We start from the raw sequence: 16805 nt of genomic DNA on the forward strand, positions 1-16805 counted from the left end.
TGAGAGCTCGACTTTGCTTCACTCTAAGCCAGGCTGCCTTCTTCAAAGAAGCGGAGAGGGAAGAAGTATTGTATGGGGCGCAGGGACTGGGTATATCAGGAGGCTGGAGGGGCTACATAGACTGGTGAGTGACTTGGGTGAGGGGAAGCTGTGTTGGGCATTGAAGGGAATGGCTAGGTTCCCTTTGATCTCAGTCAGTGCTTTCAATTGACATTATGTCCCTCCACCTCTGTACTGACTGGTTGCCATTTTTAGGGGTGTATGTCAAAAAGGACTCCTGGGGAAAAAAAGAAACCTACCACCCACTCTTTTTAATGCATCTTTTCCCACACCTATTTAAAGGCACTGTAAATTAATTGGAACTACTGGTTTTATTTGGAGTGATTTCAATGAGAACTTAATTGGCGTAGTTTGCCTTATGTAGAAATCAAATAAATTCTAGTTATTTCTAAAAAGGCTATGCAATGTATTTATTTATTTATTTGCAAATTTGTGTCCTATTGGCCTATGTCCCGAAAACTTTTAAATACCTAGCAACACCCCACCTTACAGATATTTTATATAATGTGTAGTTAGTCCCTTCATACCTGTTGATGTGCACATACAACTGGATAGCAGGATTATACCTTAATTATTTTAGCTTGAAAGAAATTAAAAACACAGTGAAATCCTAGCCTATTTTATCTTTTTATTTTCACACACACACACACACACACACATATAAAAAGTCTGACAGTTTTACACCACTCATAAGAATTGTAGTGTGGACTTGCACCAAAAACATCATATAAGAATTTAATATATACTGCTTTATTGTTTGCCACAGAAACTTGCATTCTCAGTCTTTCTTAAATATCTCCAACTCCATACTGCTGAGCTTGAAATTCTTGGAAGTCCTCTGGGATGGTATCTGAAAACATGACATGAGATTAGAGATCAGTCTCTGTTGCTCCTATAGAAGTGGTGAGTGTTTTGCTTTCAAAGTTCAGATTAGGAAATACAGCATACTTATTACAGACAGTTATAAAATATTTTTTATGAATCCTATTTTCCTGTTAACTAACTAAATATCAGGGTGTGATGCTAGATGAGTTGTTTCTTCCCTCCCCAGCCACAATCCCAATGAAAATGCACCTTCCACAGTACAATTAGTTTTCGGGGAAATTCCCATGATGCCAATGGCAGCTTTTTTTTAAATAATTAATTAAAATGCTAATTGCAGTGTGTGTGATTATTACTAGGGTCACAGCATGGGAGGGAAGGGTTAAACCTCCTCTCCTCACATACTGCAGTCCTAATGAACATCAGAGGGTGGCTGTGCCTAAGATTAAATTTTTTAAAAACCCTGACCTAGCTAGGAATTACATATTTAGCATCATGTCTAGTTTGACTCTCAGTGTGGTCTCTGCATGGGAAGTTCTGAATGGCAAGTCTCTGGCCTGAGGGTTTGTTCAGACGTTTGTAAACTGCTTTCCATAGTGTGGCCCAAGCAGCATTAGGGATACAACTACCTGAAGAAAATCATATTTGATCTTTTCAGCAGTGATTTTTGTGAGGACCCATTACTGTTTTCACGCCCAAAATGCTCAGTACAGTGCAAAGCTTACTCTTATTGTTGTTTTAATGTGATCGCTTAATTGCACATTTTTAGTTCTCCTAAGTGTGCTTAGGAACAAATGACATTTATACAGCAGATAAGGCATCAACCTAATGCACATCTGTGCAACCCAGAGACATGCGAAGTCAGAATAAACATAGGGGATAATGTTTCACAAATCTACAGTCTAATTCATTCAAATTTCCTAAAACAGTTTGTTCTTTCTACATCTGCTCATTTAATAAGGCATGAGGATAGCGGAAGAGAAATGTTACCATTGCAGCGATACTTCAGATTGGACCAAATAATGTTTTCCTGAGAGAAGCAGAAAACACCGAGTCTTCCTCCACGCATGGTAGTGTCTATGGTTACTCCAGAATCCGCCACCAGCTCAGAACCTTCGTAAAATCTTGTCCTTTGAAAGTTGAGCAAATGTTATTTTATGTTGCCTGATTTTCTTTGCATATACACACAGAAGCAATTCCCTCTATGTTCAGTGGAGCTTACTCCCAGGCCAGTATGTACACATAAAAATGCATTGTCCGAAATGGTCTGCTAGTGAAAGCTTTTATTATAACTTTGAATTTCAGAGACCCAGAGCGCTGGTCGTTTCAAAAGCTCTTTTAACCAATATATTTCATTTCAATCTGTTTTATATAATTTGTTGTGGCAACAGGTGAAAGTGGCAACTTGTTGGCCAAATGATAAAATCAGTGATGTGTGCACACGCATACATGGACACACAGACCAACATGAAAATTTTGTTAAAAAGGTCCTTCTTTGAACCACCACTTTACCTAATATATCCAAACTGAGGTCTGTGCTGCAGGAACCAGCGATAGGAAACTTTATCCTTCCAGCCTACATTTCGAGGGTCTTTCCACAGCAATCTGACTTGGTCATTAGTGTCCCCTGTGTGCCAAAGTGAATTTCTGAGGTGTTCTCCAGGCCCAGTCTTTGATTTAACAGCCTACAGAGTACAAAGATGAGTCAGAAAGATGAAATGGCCATCAACAACATTTCCCACCCCCGAGATTTCTGAGAAAAAACAGATGCTTTAATTATCTTTCCATTATGTAATGGGAAAACAGGCACATGCACCCAAACAAACCAGTGTTAAGAAACTACAGCAGACGAACACCTTGCCAATTTCACCTTAGCAGTCACTAGATGACGGCATTGATGAGATTTGGGTCACTTTGGCTCAAGCCAGTACCTTCAGTTGAATTCCAGGTTCTGCAACAGCTCTAAAGGGAGTTGCTTGCCAATAGGTCTGCTCAGTCTGTTTCCACATCACTACGTAAAAGCTGGAGCTGTCTTGATATCCAAAAATGAAGCCAGCGTAGTCATCATCCGTCACTGTGTTCACATGGAAAGTCCCTTCAAAATCAACTCCATTGAAAGCTGTGTAACCTGTTCAATATATAGGTATATGCTTCAAGACCAAATCTATTAACAAACCTAACATTTGATCCATTAATACTTGTTATTCCTTTGGCTCTAATAGGCCCAATCCGAACCATCAGGAAGAGGAGGAGGAGGAGGAGGAGTTTATTATTTATTTCATTTCTATACCGCCCAATAGGTGAAGCTCTCTGGGCAGTTCACAAAAATTAAAACCAAAAAGCACACAGTAAAACAATATAAAATATAAAAGCATTAAAACCACAATATAACAATAAAACCAGAATAAAGCCTAGCAGCAATGCAGAGATTTAAAATACAGATTTAAAACAGCAGAGCTGAAAGACTCATTAGAAAGATTCATTAACATGCAACAAGTGCCCTATACAGAATCAGGCCATTGGTCTGTCTAGCTCCACCCTTCCCCAACCTTGTGCTTACTGGGGATTATGGAATCTGTAGTCCAACATATCTGGAGGGTACCAGATAGGAAAAAGCTGGTTTGCTCTGATGGAAAGCTGTCCTCCAAGGACTCAGGCAGGGGTTTTCTCAGTCCTGCCACCTTAAGAGCCTTTAACCAGAGATGCTACAGAGACTGCCTGTGTCCATGCAAACCATTCTTCCAGCACTATGTCCCTGCCCCTAAGTGACAAGGGGATACCTGAACTGATTCTAGAACTCCTTCCTGCTCTCCCTGCCTAATAAGAGATTGGTGCTCTTAGAGCTGACCATGTTAGGCTGCTTGTATACAATGAGTTGCAGTTCAAAGATCTGGAGGGCACCGGGTTGGGGAAGGCTGGTGTACAGCAAAGGTGCATTTTTCATATATCCTGGATGCAGGTTGCAGCACGGGTATCTCTATAGCAATCTTTTGGGCCAATGGTGTGATGGTCCATGAACAGAAACCTGCTTCTGTTTGTGGATTGCTTTGTGAATGTCTACAGAACAATGTGCACATACCAACGGCAAGCCCAGGATCACTGTTCATGGTCTGTACAATCTCCATACCCTGTAAAAATATAACATAGTTAATGAAAGAAAGATGTTTAGCTTGCTACAGTCATATTCAAAAGGATAAATAAGACTACATTCCTTGCCCATTCCAATCTGTGTCACGTAGTGAATCCACACAAATCTCCTTTGGCTGTGGGCTTTTCTACATGAGGCATTTATCACGCTTTTGTCATTCCCTACTCACAGTTGTTTAAGAGTTCTTTAGACAATTACATGACCTAGTTTCACTTCAGTGTCTAAAAAGCACTTTCAGTGATGTAAAACCATAAGAAAACATTTTTTTAACTTGTGTAGTTGCACTATTCTGCTATACCACAGTGCCACCTAGAGGCTATGTAGTGGAAAATCAGGAAAGGAAACACTCCTTGTATAATTCTTCGATCTTAATTCTGCGACAAAGTTGAAAGTAAATACAGGCATAAAACACCCAATTAATAGCCTCAAGTAGAAAGATATATTTCAAACAGTTCTTGCACTGATAAATAAAAGTTCACTATCAAAAATACAGAGGGTTCCATTACTTCAACTTTTACTGTTGAAAATAGGAAATAAAATTTGGTTTTCTGATCATTTCTTAATTGTTTCTCAAAAAGGAAATTTCTGGCTCTTGTGATTTGGGTGAAGTTTGGAAACAAGTGGCTAGTATATACCGGATTCTCAAAGGACAACACTATCTGCCATAACTCCTTCTTTCTCCTCTGCAGCCTCCTCCCATACAGCCCATATCTCATCTTCATTTCCCTGCATATACATGAATCAACAACTTGGATTTTGACTTGGATTCAACCTTCCCCCCTTGCACATGTGGAGCCACTTCTACTCACACATGGGGAATTAACAATTCCGCCCCCCCCACACACACACACTCCCATCTGTAGCCCCTCATACCAACCAACCACCATTGAGAATCTGTTCCAGGGAGTCAGAGGACCCTCAGAACAACATCCAATGTGACAGAGGGGGATTGCAGCTGGAGAAAATATCAAAGGCCACCCACACCAGCACATGAGCAGATTTTCCAATCATGCACGTGGGGGTCTGGAGCCAAACCTTGCAGTACATTTATGCAAAATTATTTTAATTAATGGAAAATTGTTAACTTTGGTTTCTTTGCGAAAAGGACTGGTTTCTTTGCCACAAAGATTCGGATTGTTTTCCTTTGACGGCCTGCAACTAATTTCAAAGCCAAAGCAAAGCATAATCAATTCTGAAAAGTTTGAGAGATGTTTTTCTTTGGTTTGCAACCTATCATTCCTGGCAAGTTTTGCATACTAAAAAATGCTTTACCTGGTTCAGAACAACCCAGTTCGGATCAATCTGGGCATCCCCTTCTGGATCCAGGACAACAGTCTGATAAGCTCTGAAATCTGTCAGAGTGATCTCTGCGTTCTCAGGGCAAACATCAATTCGATCAATTACTGTGTCTTGATCAAAATCCAATTCACAGATATCACCAACTCCATCACCTGGACACATAAATGTAATACTCAAGGGATGTCATTCGACAGCTGTCGAAACAGTAATAAGGGAATAACCAACAGAAAGTGGTAGATGTTCATTAGCACACATCATAGATATGCAGGAATTGTACGAGGCTGTTACTGCAAGAACCAGTTTCTGAATGCCTCCAATCGTGAAAGGGAGGGATGCAGCAACTCTAGTATACCAGAGTATGCTGGGCAGGGTACCAAGAGATGAGACCAAAGAGAAGCATTTGAGCAACAGGCTGAGTTAGCAGTCCAAAGAGGAGCAAAAAAGTGAGTTATGGATCCCACAGGGAGTTGAGTACATAGCTGTATTAAGTCACATTGCAATTCACGGTGGAAGACTCTTGGAGAAGCCATCTTGTGGACTCATTCCATTTCAGGTTTTGCCAATTACCTTGAAGCAGAGGACAGGGAGGGCAGCCATTTGGATACTAACTGGCAAGGAAGGAGATGAGGAAATGTAAATGCCTTTCTGGGAGGCAAACAGAGCAATGGATTCTTATACTGCGTCTGTATATGTAGAGAGTGGATTCTAAGGTAGTTTGTGATTGTTTGTATATAAAATCACGGCATAGTAATATTTATGGATGAATCAATCCAGAGAAAAGAGTGTAAGTCTATAAAAGTACATTTCATTGGATTTTATAAAAGGAAGTCGTCTTGACTTTATTTGATTTATACTAAACCCCACCATCACATCTCTCATGACTTTCCTGAAATTATTTACAGTTGACATAGAGACAAGGATGGTGCCACCATTCAACAGAGTGAGGTGGCTGCTTCAGGCAGCTGATTTTAGGTGCATGAAAGGACAGCAAACTGATGTTTAATTGCTTATAATTGTATTTAACTGAATTAGAAGCAGGAGGGTGAAGAAGAATAGGCTGGCCTTACTGTTGTCATCTTCCTGTCCTGGGTTAGGAACCAGCCGGCAATTGTCTGGGCCTGGAGGAACAAGATCTGGAATCCCGTCATTATCATCATCGTCATCACATTCATCCCCCAGCCCATCTTTATCAGTGTCTAGCTGGGAGCTGTTAATGACCGTTGGGCAGTTGTCTGTGCTGTCCTGGTGTCCATCCCCATCACTAGGAGTAAACCAAGAGAAAGTTCAGAAAAATAATCCCCATTAGTTCCCAGTGTATGTCCCTAAGGGTTGAATTACAGATTACATTAATTAATTACATTAATTAAAAGCTGAGGCTTATCTCTTTTTTTTACTCTACAGTAGGTGCACGTGATCCTGATTCAGTTCAGGACCACCATGCACCAGGATGGGCAGAGTAAACATTCCCCCCACCACCACTTGCTTTCCCAAAACCCACCACACTGTGTGTGTGTGTGGGGGGGGGGGAAGGTTAAAACAAGGAAAAAACCCTCCATTGACATCCAGATGAAGGCTGGGGGGGCGGGTAATTAACTCCCATGTAAACAGTGTGGGAGTGAGGTATAATACTCCCTTCCTAGAGTGCAGCGGTCCTGATCTGAATCAGGGCCACACATACTTACTGTAGAGTGAAAAAAGAGATAACCCTTGGCTACATGCTTAATGTAATGTGTCGTTTGACTCTAAGTATAGGAATTTTGGCCAGCCCTGGTTGTATCATTGACAAGGAATAATTTTGTGTATCTTCCCATATTGTTAGTCCTATCAGGCAAAACTTTCTTAATTGGGGGAGAAAGTAAGTGATCATGTGATCTCAAGGAACTGCTACAGGCTTCTCCATCCATAATATGTCTGAGGCCACTCTAAGCTGGAGCTAGACATAAAAGCCAATCAAGCTTGTCCTAATGATGGCAAACAGTTCAGATCCTGAATTGGGGTCTTCATCCATTACCCCCACAGTTAGGTGTGTAACTATCACCACCGTTAGTGGCATTATTTAGAAAGAGGGGCCTCAGCAAATGATTTCAACACTTGCAGCAATCTTTTCTTGCCTCGGTCATACGATATACAGCCAAAATGGACTTTGTTGTATTACTTCTATGTGCTTTTGGCACAATCCAAAATTGGGAAGTCTGTTTTCTGCACAAAACAATACTACATTGAACAACACTGTGTATTTGCCAATGATTTATTAATTTATTTCTCTCCTGATTTAAATAATCTCATTAACTAAGGCCAAATGAGAGGAGACATAAGAGACCTTTGATTTGGTCTTTGGTCTCTTTCAATTTCTTTCAAACCAGCCAAGAGGGAGGATTGGTTAAGGACTGCTGTGCCTGGGGAGGCTGATATACATCATGGAAATGGCACAGGGATTGGGGAAGTTAATCATTATTCGCACACCCTGCCCAAGGGAGCTTTTAAAATAAATTAAAAGAGATACAAGATCCAATAATGAATGTGACCAAACTTGACACAAGGAACAAATATTATGTGTAAATACATTACAATGTATTATTTGTTGATTCCAACAATAGGTACAATGGACTGAAAACAATGTAAGCTTAAATTTGACCCTGATAGACTTCAGTGAAATCAGTAAAAGCATACTGGCTTGCACCAGAGCAGAGTTTGATTGGGCATTATTCTCCTTATATATATTAGATCAAAGTTTACCTACCTGTCTTGATTGGTGTCGCAGGAATCCCCAACCAAATCATTGTCAGTATCTGACTGTAAACAAAAATAGACAAAATCTCTACAAGACTATATTGCAAAAGGGGGGGAGTATATGATTACAATGCTGAAAGTCACTGCAATTCAACCCAAGTCTTTCAATAATCTATATTAGCAGGGAACTAATATTTGAAAAGATGGATTGGATCCCAGCTGTGTATAAATTCTGTGTTCTATAGGCACAGGTTATTTATCCTTAGACGTTCCCCCTCATAACATCCTTTCAGTTTTTTAACAATAAGATTGCAATTAAAGCCCTATGAACCAGTGAGAACATTTACTGACATTGGATCTAATCTCAGTGATGTGGACAAAGGAGGGCCCAGAAATGGAGACATGTTTTGTTTGTAGAAAGCCCCAGGCCGAGTCTGCCACCTTCAATTTATGGATCTTGGGTAACAGGACTGGAAAAGATACTTACCTGAGATCCTTGGGAACTTGCTACCAGTCAAAGCTAGAAAGACCCATAATGGAAGGCAGCTTCATATATTCAACATTGTTACTGTGGTGGTGCACCCTCTCAGGCTTCTCAGTTAAAATTTTACCATTCACATCTATGTATGCATTGATACATCTATGCATGGGTTGATCAAATGTCAGACAAAGTCCCACACTGCACAGGAAAGCAATGACTACAGCAGTGTCATGGTCCAAACTAAATATCTCACAGTATCATAGGTTTTTTCTTCCTGAATATGTGTAGCCAAAGGAGGCCTGAACAATTCCTCATTAATGACAGGCAGATGAACACCTCTGATAAAATCCTTTCTTTTTTGGAAAGCAGTTAGTAAGTAATTGGCTGTTTTAACCTGTTTAACCTGTTTTAACCTAAATATTTTATATATTTTGATTGCTGTTGTACCGTTAGTTTTCTGCTGCTGTTTTCATGTTTAGTCTTTATGTTCCAATTGAAAGGATGTTTTTATTGTTAATTTGTTGACTTTGTTGTAAGCCATCTTGAATTCCTTTGAAGATGAGGCACAGTATAGATGTTTTAAAATAAACAAATATGATAAGTTGGTAGAACAGGATTGACAATGGTTTTAAATTTAATTATCTTAAATTTACAGTCCCATTTTTACTTCCACAGAAGACCAAAGTCTTTAATTCTCTGCAGCCTTTCCTGCTGTCACTCACCTGATTGGGGTTGCTAATATCTGGGCAACTATCACAAGCATCACCAACCCCATCGTTATCCCTGTCCTTCTGTTCCCAATTGGGAACCCTCTGGCAGTTGTCCAAAACATTATTAATACCTGAATGAAAGGATGACATACAATCAGTGTTGTCTTTTGAACACTCTATCAGTTCATAATAGTCAGTGTGGCATAATAGGCAGCTTACCGGATGTGGCCTAGGAAGACCTTGTTTGAAATCACTACTTGGCCAATAAGATGGCTGGGAAACTTTGGGCCAGTTGTGAACCCCCGCCTGCCTAATTTGCTTCAGAAGGTTCTTGTAAGGATAAAATGGGATGGCTCCATATGTCATTCTGAGCTTCTTGGGAAAAGGTTATTTATACAAAACAAAACAAAAAGCACATGGTGATAACTAGTGTATGCTGGTGGCTCTGATTTTGGTGGGGCTGCGCATCCATTTTCCGTTTCAGTCAGAACCAGGCAGAACTCTAAAGGAGCTATCCAGTGTGCTGAACCCTATCCCCAAAATAGGTTGAGCATCTTGGATAGCTCCGTTAGGGTTCTGGCTGGTTCTGAGTGAAACCAAGAATGGATTCACAGCTCCACTGAAATCAGAGCCACCACCTCCCCTGGTGATGACGATGATGAGAATAATAATAATAGATTGTATCCAGATTTAGTCATACTTAAGAGTACACCCATTCAAATCAGTAGACTTAAGTTAGTCATGACTAATACAAGTCCCACTGATTTTGATCAGTTGGCTTTAAGTATGACTAAATCTGGATCCAACCCTATATTGTTGTTGTTGTTGTTGTTGTTATTGTTTTATCATTATTATTGGCCGGGGCCAAAGAGGCCCATGTGCTTGGAAGCACTTCGGGTGCTTCACTGATTCTCACTTGTGACTGCAGGCCCTCATGATGTGGTTGCTGCCCCTCAACCTTCAAGATAAGCTTTTAGGGCAACTGAGAACTTCCATGGGAAAGTGGGGCCTGACAAGCCCCATTGCATGTACTGAAGCCCAAGTACAGACCCAGCCCAAGGGCCGATGTGCAAAATATACCCTTTAATGCTAGGTGCCCCCCTGTGTGAGTTTCACATGTGGTGCAGACGTAAAGATTTACCCACCATCTCCATCCATGTCATCGTCACAGGCATCTCCTTTGCCATCTCCATCAGTGTCTCGCTGGTCATTGTTTAAGGCTGTGCGGCAATTGTCACAAGCATCACCAAAGATATCCTGGTCGCTGTTTCTCTGGTTAGCATTAGAAGCCAGCACACAGTTATCCTGAACCAGAGAAAGACAAACTGCTTTTGATGACAGTCCTTGCACAGCACTAGCGCTCATCATTACCCTCTATCGGCTTTCCTTTTGCAAGTGACAACGAGGGGAAACAATTAAAAGTCTTGTGGCACTTTAAATACTAAGAAATATATTGTGGCATAAGCTTTAGTATGTCAGAGGCCACTTTAAAAGATGGCCTGAAATGGTGAGTAGTTATATATACTCTTGAGTACAAAAAGTTGACAATATTTTTTGTTTTGTTTCGCAAAGTGAGGCCTAAATGTCAAGAAATGGAAAAGACAGCAGTGTTTGTGCCACATTCCTATGCAGAGCACAAATTAATGCACAACCCAATCAAACCACTGCAAGATTCAATCCAAGGGGTGTGACCCACTCCCAGCTGGTACCATCTGATGATCATTTGACATGGCAAGGTTAATAATAGGAATAAACACCTATAGAAGGACAGTACCTTTCTGTAGTGGGCTAGTATGGCCAGTCTCATTTGAGTCCAAATTCCACAGTCTCAAATTTGCTAATGGATTCAGTTCTGTGTTTTACACTGGAATCTCCCTTTGAAACTTTTTTGCTGATGCATGTCAACTCTTAAAGGTCTGCTACAAAATGTCCTGAGTAATTGAAATGCTCCCACATCGACTTCTATTACCATTTTTAATGGGGGGGTTGGTTTATTTTTATTACCTTGCATAGCAACCAACCTGTTTAATCTATATCAGTGGCCAATAAGCACTGTTGGTAGATAGGGATGTATGAGAAGTTAATTTCAGTTTGCAAATCACTTGAAAATGCCCCATTCACAACCCCAAACATGAACAGGAGTGCATGCTCTATGAAAATGTTTGCAAATTCCCAAACTTATGTTTGCATTTTGAAAATGTGCAAGCTAACAAATGCACAGCTTTAAGTGTGCATTTTTAAAAGTGTGTAACTTTTGAAAAACGTGCACTTTTCTTTTTTCGAACAAACTGAAAAATGCACTTTTCTTTTTTCGAACAAACTGAAAAACAGGTCACAAACAAAAACAAGAGCAAGCTGAACTGAGTTTTGAAGTAAAAATCAGAGAATTTCAGCAATCACATTAGAATATGTGCAGGTGAATCAATGCTTGATAGAATGTTGTCTGGTTTGTAACAGTGTTGCTAGATATAGAACGGATGTAAATTACAAAAAATGAAAAATTGGTTAGATCTAGCTCTATACAAAGCTTAGAGCAGACCACTGAAATCAATGGGACATTAGCCGTGACTAACAACGTCCCACTGATTTCAGTGGGTCTACTTTACGCTTGACTAAGCCTGGGTCCAACTCAGTATCTGTAACTGGTACCTCATCATTAGGAATGCCATCCCCATCGGCATCATCATCGCAGGCATCTCCTATTCCATCTCCATCAGCATCTTCTTGTCCAGAGTTTGGAACGAATTTGCAGTTGTCCTATGGGGAAAACAAGATGGGCATACAGAACCAGTGTTTAGAGCAACCTTCCCCAACCTGCTGCCTTCAAGTTGTACAGGACTACAACAATGGGAGTTGCAGTCTGACACATCTGAAGGGCAACAAGTTGGGGAAGGGTTATAGGGCCGGGGGGTTGCCTAGTTTCTCTCCTTTGAATGCACTTCCTCAGTAGAATGGTGATTTAAAATGAAGCACATGTTAAAGGGAAGCATAATTTTCAGTCTTCTCATCCTGGCTCTGATAAGATCCTACCTTTCTGCAGCTTTCAGCTGAGCAGGGAAGTTCTTCATCAGGATAGCCATCAATATCTAGATCTTTTCCACACACAAAGCCGTCACCAGCCCAGCCAATGCCACACTGTGAGAAAATGTACAACAGAACTAAAGCAAGGCTGAGGATGCCATTCTGCTGTGTTCTTTTTGTATAGTTATGCAGAAGACTTGCAATATGCTTCCAAGGGGACAGTGTCATTAATACTTGAACAGGGGTCAAATGCTTTTGGGCAGGACAATCCTACCATTCAGTGTGGGGAGCTCTGCCAGCGGGGCAAAACGGACAGGGGAGCCACATTTTTCTTTCTTTCTTGAACTGTTTCACTTCCATTTCAATGGTTGGGAAATGAAGTACCCTAGCTCCAGGGCTGCTGTATCTCTCCCCCAATTCTGGGGATGTGTTGGCACAAGAAAGCTGTGGTTTCAGTGGATCCATAGCCTCTCCAGGCATGTCCAGGGAACGGCTCCAGAATGCTTCCTTTTTTGCACTGTCCAATATCAGAGTAGCACTGGCTGTGGAAAGGTCCTCAGCCATACAGAGGAAGCTTATGAGGTTGGCTCTCCCTCTCTGCCTGGGCCGGCCCTCCCATGAAACAGGGTGAGGTACCTGCATTAGGTGGCGCAGCAGGAGTGATGAACTGTGCTGCTCCCCCCCCCACCGGTCTCTGCCAGGAAGGCCCACTGCTGTTGCCCTACCACCTCCAGTGGGTGCTCTGGAGAGCCCCACCAACTGGAGAGCCCCACATTTGCTGCAATGAGAAAGCAGCTGGCAGGGCTCTAAAGAGCAGCCACCCACCCTCTATTTCCCTCATCACACACACCTTTGGTTTTGCCTCTTCATAGAGCCGACACAGCAGCAAAGGTAAGGGGGGCACACAACTAGGGAACGGGAAGCATGTGCGTGACAGGGGAAGGGGGATGTGATGCAGTGGTGCATGTTCTCCCTGCCTTAGGTGGTGAGAGAGCATGCGCTGGGGTTGCTCTCCATGGGCAGACCTCTCTCTCCACCTTCAGAGACAGAGAACTGACAAATCCCACAGCTGCTGGGACTGTCTCCTAGGGACAGTAGGACTGCAGCATGAATGGATTAATTTGGATTTTTAAAAATATGGGGATATACAAGGTTTCACCCCAACAGATAGCACAATATAAGGTTTTTTAAAAAATGAATGAATGAATCTGAAAGTATGTTTTTATTGAAAAATGTCAAAATAGGGTTTATTGCTTGTACTCCACTTGGATCAAGTTATTAAAAAATTCTGCAAGAGCATCAACTTACAACACATGCGATGTCTCCTTGCCTTACTTCAGAACATTGGGCATGGACACTGCAAGGATTCAGGGGTCGATTCCTACAGCTTCGCTCAGCCCTGCACCCCCTGACCTGGTCTCCAGTAAATCCTGACTTGCAAGCTCCGCAGCGGTAGGAACCCTTTGAGGAAAGCAAACAAATCCATAAGCCAGACATTCATTGCTTTTAACTAGGACTAATGCCCAATTACAGAACTCTCAATTGATTAATGAATTGATTGCGTTTGCAAAAACAAGACTTCTGATGTAAAAAGCTTATTTCATTTGCTTTTAGATAGAAATGTTATAGGAATCATTTTAGAACAGGAGTGGGCAAACATCAGGCCCATGGGATTTTATTTTTTTTACTATAACCCTGAGATCCAAAAACCAGAGACAGGTGAGAAGTAGTGGTTCATGTAGGCAGACATATGCTAAAAATTAAGAAACAGGATGCCTCTGAGCACATGCTCAGCCCAGGAATTTGTGGTAAATTCACAAATCCTTTCCCATGAAAATCCACTCCTGGTTTTCCCCCAAAGATTGTAAAACAAACAGTGCATGTGGTTTTTAAAGCACTCTATTGGGTTTTCCAGGAACAACTGCATACAGATGTAATTGTTCAACTGACCAATTTCTTTGTTTGAAATTGCAACTGGTGGTGTTTTATGTATTCATAATCTAGAAATTGTTTTTGGACTATTTTAATCAAATGTCTCATTTAAAACAGCTACACCATTTCAGCATTCCGGGGCGGGGGGACACACAAAGATTTCACTGGGTGTGGGTGAGCAAGACTCACAACAAGATTCAAAGGCCTGCTCTTGGATATGTTAATGATTACATTAAAAAAAAAACAAAATTGCACTCCCAGGAGTACTGATAAACTTCATGTTGGCTCAAAAAGTATGCTGAAACTCCAGTTGTAGCAAGCTGTTGGGTCCTATTTAGAAGAGGCTTTCTCTCCCATGCAAAAGAGAATGGGAATGATTTGTTTAATGAGGTGCCTGCTATCTCCAGTAATGTCTCTTAAAAATAATTCATTTTTAAATCCGCTGCCAGATTCATTGGAGGCACCTTTTTAATTATCCAAAAGATGTTAAAAAAAAAAAGAAAAAGATTAAGCTATTGCAAGTTGCAGCCCTAGCTTTAACTAGCTTCCATTTGTTGCCACAAGACAAGGAAACTTCCTCAGAACAATACTGTCACTGGTTTGTTTAATGTGATAAGCCACTTATTTCAGGTGTGCACAACATGTGACCCACTGGCCCTGTTGAGATGCGCACAGGGGGAGGGTGGTTAGGGTAACTACCAGGGGTGGGGGGTAGCAAAATCATGACACACGCACCCATCACCCAACTAGGAACCATCTGGTGCCATGTGGTTCCCATAACCAGCCCTCCCTAGTTACCGTAAACACCCTCCCCCCATCACCAGAGATCCCTGCAGCCCTTGCGCTGCAAAAATGCATGCTCCGGCTGCTCCATCTGTCGCAATGAGTTGGCCTCCATAAAGTATGTGCCAGCTAGAGCATCGCTGGAAGTGCAGGATGTTCTAGGCTGCCGTCTCTATGGTCGTCTCTATTTAACCACCAGGGAGCCTGCCACACATAATGGTAAGCCGCCCTAGAGCCCTGCGGCAGGGCGGTGGTTAGCTGGGGTGGTTTTGGAACCATGTTTAGTGGGTTTTCCCCCCAGACAACACGCTACATCACTGTGGTTCGTGCAAATTTCCTAACCATCATGGCTCAGCATTACATGTGAACAGGACCACTAAGTCAAATGCAGCCCCACCAGCCATGTATGCTAATTCGCCGGAGTCTCAATAAACCTTCAGTGTTTGCTGCTTGCCTGGGGCTGCAAAAACTGGCAGGTAGTCAGATGCCTGTTAAGCCACAATTCATGGCAGGTGGGTCACAGTTGTGCAGAACTTCCTTATGCTACACAGCTGAGTTTGCTTCCACTTCTGATGAGCTCAGGGTTGCTTTTCATGAGATGTCTGAAATTCAGGTATGGATTTGTTGTTCAGTTGTTCAGTCGTGACCGACTCTTCATGACCCCATGGACCATAGCACGCCAGGCCTTCCTGTCCTGCACTCTCTCCCGGAGCATTCTATCTTTTAGCCTTGTGATACGTTCCATGGGGTTTTCTTGGCAAGAATACTGGAGTGGGTTGCCATTTCCTTCTCCAGTGAACCACACTTTGTCAGAACTCTCCGCCATGACCTGTCCGTCTTGGGTGGCCCTGCACGGCATAGCTTATGGCTTCACTGAGTTACGCAAGCCCCTTCGCCACAACAAGGCAGTGATCCATGAAGGGAACAGGTATGGATAGCCAAGTACAAAAATGCCAGGTTCCTGTCCAATATAATGGGTGCATGAAGAGTCTCTGATTGCCACTTGCATGTAAGTATTTAAAATGCTAACTTACTCCATGTTTGCTTGTGCTTGTAAGTGCTCACCAAGTCTGAAAAAGACAACCTCTTCAAGCGCATGCTGCTTCTACTGAGAAGGCATGTTTATAAAAACAAAGAACTATAATGATAAGAACACAATGGGTTGGTACAGTTGTGTTGAAGACCCTAATGAGCTTTTCTACACAAGGCTGTTAATCAGCTGTATCTACTTTTGCTTTCATTGCAGAATTGAGATCCAAGCACTATATGAGGAGTGTTTCCTTTCTCGTATTTTTGCTACAAAACCTCTAGGTGGCACTGCAGTGTAGCAGAATAGTGCAATACACAAGTGAAAAGGGCACCTCTTTTGCTTTCACAATTAAATACTGCATTTTCCCTGCTCTAAAAATACTTGCAGAAAGTGCTCTTTGGACACAGAAATGAATCTGGAGGATCACATCATCATCTAAAGAAACCGTAAACAACTGGGAGTAGGGAATGACAAGTGGACAATAAATGCTTTGTGTAGAAAAGTCCAATATCCCTTAAGTGTGATTAACATGGAGGGAGGATTTGCTCTGGGGAGGGGAGGAGGAGGAAATGCGCAATCCTATGACTCACTCTCAATCTCTTAAATGAGGTTACAAAAGGCCTTTCATGAAGATTACCTAGGTATTTTTGACCTCATATGGAGCACTTTTTGTGCAAAAGAAGAAAAGAATGTGTATGTAAATTTGGCCATAGCATTACACCTGCTAAGGTGCATTCTTAGGATTTGCATAACAATCCGTCAGTGCTAGAGCACATGTGTGGATGCACA

General features: G+C 41.8%; 1 protein-coding gene across 1 annotated transcript in view; it reads right to left on the reverse strand.

Annotated features, from left to right (window-relative positions):
- Nucleotides 1–669: 669 nt before the first annotated feature.
- The window catches only part of THBS4 (thrombospondin 4), a 54605-nt gene continuing 38469 nt past the window's right edge, over nucleotides 670–16805 (reverse strand). The window contains exons 10-22 of the mRNA XM_084833365.1: nucleotides 13580–13732; nucleotides 12281–12385; nucleotides 11900–12007; nucleotides 10396–10555; nucleotides 9263–9381; nucleotides 8070–8122; nucleotides 6397–6590; nucleotides 5303–5481; nucleotides 3962–4010; nucleotides 2814–3010; nucleotides 2395–2567; nucleotides 1873–2012; nucleotides 670–910 (exon numbers count right to left, since the gene is read on the reverse strand). Of these exons, the coding sequence (XP_084689491.1) occupies nucleotides 849–910; nucleotides 1873–2012; nucleotides 2395–2567; nucleotides 2814–3010; nucleotides 3962–4010; nucleotides 5303–5481; nucleotides 6397–6590; nucleotides 8070–8122; nucleotides 9263–9381; nucleotides 10396–10555; nucleotides 11900–12007; nucleotides 12281–12385; nucleotides 13580–13732 (1692 nt within the window). The 3' untranslated portion in view covers nucleotides 670–848. The remainder of the gene's footprint in view (nucleotides 911–1872; nucleotides 2013–2394; nucleotides 2568–2813; nucleotides 3011–3961; nucleotides 4011–5302; nucleotides 5482–6396; nucleotides 6591–8069; nucleotides 8123–9262; nucleotides 9382–10395; nucleotides 10556–11899; nucleotides 12008–12280; nucleotides 12386–13579; nucleotides 13733–16805) is intronic.

The sequence above is a fragment of the Heloderma suspectum genome, chromosome 2, assembly GCF_057233095.1.
Source record: "Heloderma suspectum isolate Gila_16-S chromosome 2, 16-S_ref, whole genome shotgun sequence".
Lineage (NCBI taxonomy): Eukaryota > Metazoa > Chordata > Lepidosauria > Squamata > Helodermatidae > Heloderma > Heloderma suspectum.